Source organism: Plasmodium reichenowi, chromosome 6, assembly GCF_001601855.1.
Source record: "Plasmodium reichenowi strain SY57 chromosome 6, whole genome shotgun sequence".
Classification (NCBI taxonomy): Eukaryota; Apicomplexa; class Aconoidasida; order Haemosporida; family Plasmodiidae; genus Plasmodium; species Plasmodium reichenowi.
In genome coordinates this window covers 322483-327482 of record NC_033651.1, presented here as the reverse complement: position 1 = coordinate 327482, position 5000 = coordinate 322483, and the positions used below count along the sequence as shown (strand labels likewise).

Sequence of the window (5000 nt, the reverse complement as noted above, 5' to 3'; positions counted from 1 at the left end):
AAATGAAAAATAAATGGGTACAACAATTAAAAGAACATGGTGTACATGTGATATTTTTTAATACATTTTTAAATTCGTTTTTTAATATGTTACCTATATTTTTTCGTGATCATAGAAAAATATTAATAGTAGATAATACGGCTTACTGTGGTTCAATGAATGTTGCTGAAAATGTATTTCCCAGTGAAATGTTTCATGAGTATGAGGAAGGGGATGAGAGAGAGGAGGATACCGAAGATTCGGAAGAAATAAGGAAAAAAAAAAAAAAATATAAGGATGAGAAAGAAGAAGGAAATAAGAATAACATGGTTAATAATTTTGATAATGACATTAATAAAGGTAATATTTATGATGATATTATTAATAAGGATTTAAATAAAAAAAGGAAATGTCTAGAATATTATGACTTACATATAAAAATAAAAGGTCCAGCTGTTAAAGATTTAGCTGATGTATTTATTGATTCGTTAAAAATGTCTAAAAGTTTAATAAGTAGAGAACCTATAGAAGAGCAAAAAAAATATCAAGATGAAAATTCTTGTTATGTTCAAGTGTTAGAATCTAATGTTTTAAGAAAAATTAGATCTATTCAATCAACATTTGATTATATTATAAGAAATGGAGCTACAAATAATATTTATATAACAACAAGTTATTTTCTACCACCAGGATTTTTAAGAAGAGCATTATTTTCAGCTTTATATAAAGGTGTTAATATTTCATTCTTATTTTCAGGTAATTCGGATATATTTGGTGATGTTCCAGCTACTTATTATATAATGAAAAAGATATTAAAAAGAATTGATAGGAAAAAAAAGGCTTTATTAGAATATAATAATATAATATCAAATTATATAAATTTACATAAAAGTTTTATTAGATATCCTATAATATTTGATGAATATTATAATAATTATCAAAAAAAAAAAAAGGAAAGAAAAAATAAAGGATCAATGAATTTTTATTTTTTTCAAAAAAAACATTGTCATGCAAAAAATTTAGTAGTAGATAATTTATGGTGTTCTATTGGATCCTATAATTGGGATCGATTTTCATCAAGAAGAAATCTTGAAGTTATGATATCCATATTTGATAAGAAAATCTGTGATAAATTTATACAAGAACATCAAAATAAAATCATTCATGATTCTATTCAAATAACATTATCTCAACTAATTAATAGAAATTTTCTTCAAATATTTATGAGTTATTGTGCATATCATCTTGGAAAATTATCTGGTAGAAATATTTTTGATGGCTTGTCTAATAATAACAAAAAAACTATACTTAGAAAAGCTATCATAAGTAAGTATTTAAATGACAATTGTATACAAAATATATCTTTAAACATGATGTGGGGTGTTTAGCATGAGTACAAAAAAAAAAATAAAAAAAAAAAAAATAAAAAAAAAATAAAATAAAAAAAATAAAATAAAAAATAAAATAAAAAATAAAATAAAATAAAATAAAATGGGTGGTATGATGCAAAATATATAATACGAAATATGAACTAAGTGGAAAATATAAAATAAGAAATAAAAAATAAAAAATAAAAAAATAACAAATGTATAATAAGAAGTATAATATGGAAGCTATAAAATATAAAATGTATATCGTGAAGATGTCATCACAACATGACATATATATATATATATATATATATATATATATATTTATATATTTATATTTATATAATGCATAAAAATTAAGTGATATCACAAAATTGTAGACTTGTACAAAAAAAAAAAAAAAAATTAAAAATTTATTAACAATTATATATTTATTGGTGACAAAAAAAAAAATAATAATAATAACAAAATAAAGTAAAACATATTAGTTATATTTTATTTTTATGTATTCATTTATTTATACTTTTGGCAAGAGTCATTAAATCAGTTCTTAGTCGAATGTTTTCAATTAATGTCTCTTCCATAACTTTTTTCATCTCATCATAAGTTAATTTGTTGTTAAAAATGTTGAAACTTTTGTCTAATCTATAAAAAAAAAAAATAAATAAATAAATATACATACATATATATATATACATATATTTGGTACATATTTTCATTTTTTTTATTTATGTTACCTAAAATGTTCCTCGCTCAAAGCATGTTTTTTTATTAAATGAGATATAATTTTACTCTTATTATTTACATCTTGTTGTAACAATATCTGATCTTCTTTAAATTTTTTGATTTCTTCTGTTAGAAGATTTATTTCATTCAAAAGTTCTTGTGTTGATATGGAATCCTTTTTATAACTATTTTCATTCTTCTTCTTATTATTATAATTCTGAATATCCTTTTTTTCATCATTAAATGTAGTATATATGTCTTGAAATTTATTAGAAAGAAGTTCATACTTTTTCTCAATCATTTTATTTTTTCTAATTTCATAAGAAAGTAATTTTTTTGTTTCCCTTAATTGACTATGGGCATTATTTTTATTTTTCAAATATATGGATTTATATTCATCCAATTGATACTTATAATAATTAATTTTGTTTATTAGTTCTTTTGGTGAACAATTTTTTGTAGTATTATAATTCGATATGTTTTTAATGGTGTTATTTGTTTTGGTTTTGCAAGATATATTATGGTTTGAAGGTGTTTCCCCATAGATCACATTGTTATCATTATTATTATGTAACATATTATTATCATCATCATCATCATTATGTATGATATTATTATCATCATCATTATTATGTATGATATTATTATCATCATCATTATTATGTATGATATTATTATCATCATCATTATGTATGATATTATCATCATCAACATTATGTAACATATTATCATCATTATTATGCATCATATCATCATCTATCCATTTAAAAAATTTAACCCTTTTGAAATTTCCCCCCTTTAAATGACTAAATTTCCAATTGTGCATATTTTTTTTTTTTTTTTTTTTTTTTTTTTTTCTTTTTGCTTTTTTTTGAATAATCCATCCGTTACTTTCCTTCCCAAGTTTATAATATTTCACATGATGACACTTTTTATAATTTGTTAAAAACATTTTAAATCTATTGACTACATGGTTTTCGTTTATTTTAAAATCATAAAGTAATTTTTTATAACCATATAGATCTTCTTTAATAATTTGTAGATATTCATAATATTTTATTAATTTGTTTTCAAGTTGATGTTTTTCTTCATTAATTTTTGTGTACAAAAAGTTTTTATTTTTTATATCTTCTTGTATATTTTGAATATAACATTTTAGTTCGAAATTTTGTTTCATATATGTCATTTTGTCTTTTAAATGATTTTGTAGTTTTTCATTTTCTTTTTCTAATTTTTTAATTTCTTTTTCCATATATTCACATTTTTCACTTGATCTAATATCATCATTTAATAAATCATGAGAAATATCCTGTTCAGTTTTTATATGTGATATTTGTTGAGCTAGCTGTAATAATTGAAATGTTTGTCTTTCGTTTATATCGTTTAACATTTTCTCTTTTTTCTTTAACGTTTTTATTTCTTCTACATATTTATTTATCATATTATTAAAATTATTAATTTTATTCAAATCTGAATAGCAGTAAATGGTATCTGTAAAAAGACTTTTCATATCACTCATGAGTAATTTTCCTAACATATCGAAATGTTCATTTTGATGATTATTTTGATCTTGAACATTATCTATGTTTTGATCTTGAACATGATCTATGTTTTGATCTTCAATATTATTTATGTTTTTTTCTTGATCTTTATTTTTGTCTTTGTCACAAAAATGTGAACATCTATCATTATTATTATGTTTATTATTATAGGGTTCCTTTTCCTCTATATTCATTTCTTTTTTATCTTTTTTCCACCTTACATCCCTTTTTGAGGTCAGCATATCCTGAAATATATTGATATATTCTTTCCTCACAAAATTGAAACTTACATTTTTTATTAAAAGTTTTTCAAGACTATCTAAAAGAGAATCTTTCATATAAAATTCCGTTTCTACAGATACATCTTTTTGATTAATTTTTTTTATTTCATTTTGATTATAATATTGGGAGGCCCTTTCTTCTTTTTTTTCTTCTTCATCTTTAATTATATCTATGAAAGGTTCAGAAAAAGAATGGTTCATTTCATTTTCCCCATCTTTATTTATGACACAGGATGGTGATATCTTATCATTTAAAGTTTCGTTTTTTTTAACATAATTTTTTTCATTTTTTAATATTAATAAGGAATCGACATCATTTTGTTTTTTTTCTAATAAAGGAAGTTCCTTATTATTTGTATAACAATTGTTCATATTAAAATAAACATTATCATAATATTTATTATTACCATAATATTTATTATTATTATTATTATTATCATCAACATTATATTTATTTATTTCATTAATTACATATTTACAATCCTCTTTATTTTTATAATCTTCAAAAGGATTTTTTTTTTTTTTTTCCTGGGTGCATATTGTCATGTTTCCATAATACACTTCCTCATTTGAAGCATCCTTTTGATTATATTCAAAATCCATAAATACCTTTTGATCCTTATCTAGAGGTACCATATCATTTTGTTTATTTTTTCTTGTTTTATATTTTTCCTCGTTTGTAAAAATGTTAGTAATTATGTCTTTCTTTTCTTCCTCAAGTAAATCTGTTTGAATAAGTACTTCTCTTTTGGTACTATCTATTAAATTGCGGTTAATATTTTTATTTTTATTTTTATTATTATGATCATATATTATGTCCTCTTCATTTATATGATTTTCTTTTGAGGGGGTTTTCTCTGTTGATGATACACATAAATCTACTGACTTTTGCTTACAACAATTCATATTTCTTTCTTCTGGAATAAAATACGATTCATCTTTATCTTTTTCTTCAAATAGTTCTTTATGAAGGTGACTAATAATTTTATTTTTTGCTATCTCCAAGTTATTGAAAAAATTATACATAATTATACATTCAAATAAAAAAAAAAAAGCAAGGAAATTATTTTAATAAAGGGGAACAAAAAATAAAATAAAATAAA

At 21.1% G+C, this 5000-nt stretch overlaps 2 protein-coding genes across 2 annotated transcripts in view; one reads left to right on the top strand and one right to left on the bottom strand.

The window, feature by feature from the left end:
• Positions 1 to 1367, top strand: part of PRSY57_0608100 (mitochondrial cardiolipin synthase, putative) — a gene marked incomplete at both ends in the record, with an annotated part of 1815 nt that extends 448 nt beyond the window's left edge. The window contains one exon of the mRNA XM_012906457.2: positions 1 to 1367. This exon is cut by the window's left edge and continues 448 nt beyond it. Within this exon, the coding sequence (XP_012761911.2) occupies positions 1 to 1367 (1367 nt within the window).
• Positions 1368 to 1858: 491 nt separating this feature from the next.
• PRSY57_0608000 (hypothetical protein) lies at positions 1859 to 4923 on the bottom strand (the record flags this gene model as incomplete). The annotated part of the gene is made up of 2 exons (XM_012906456.2): positions 1859 to 1994; positions 2087 to 4923. 2 exons carry the CDS (start codon positions 4921 to 4923, stop codon positions 1859 to 1861), a joined length of 2973 nt encoding a protein of 990 aa, XP_012761910.2.
• Positions 4924 to 5000: the final 77 nt, after the last annotated feature.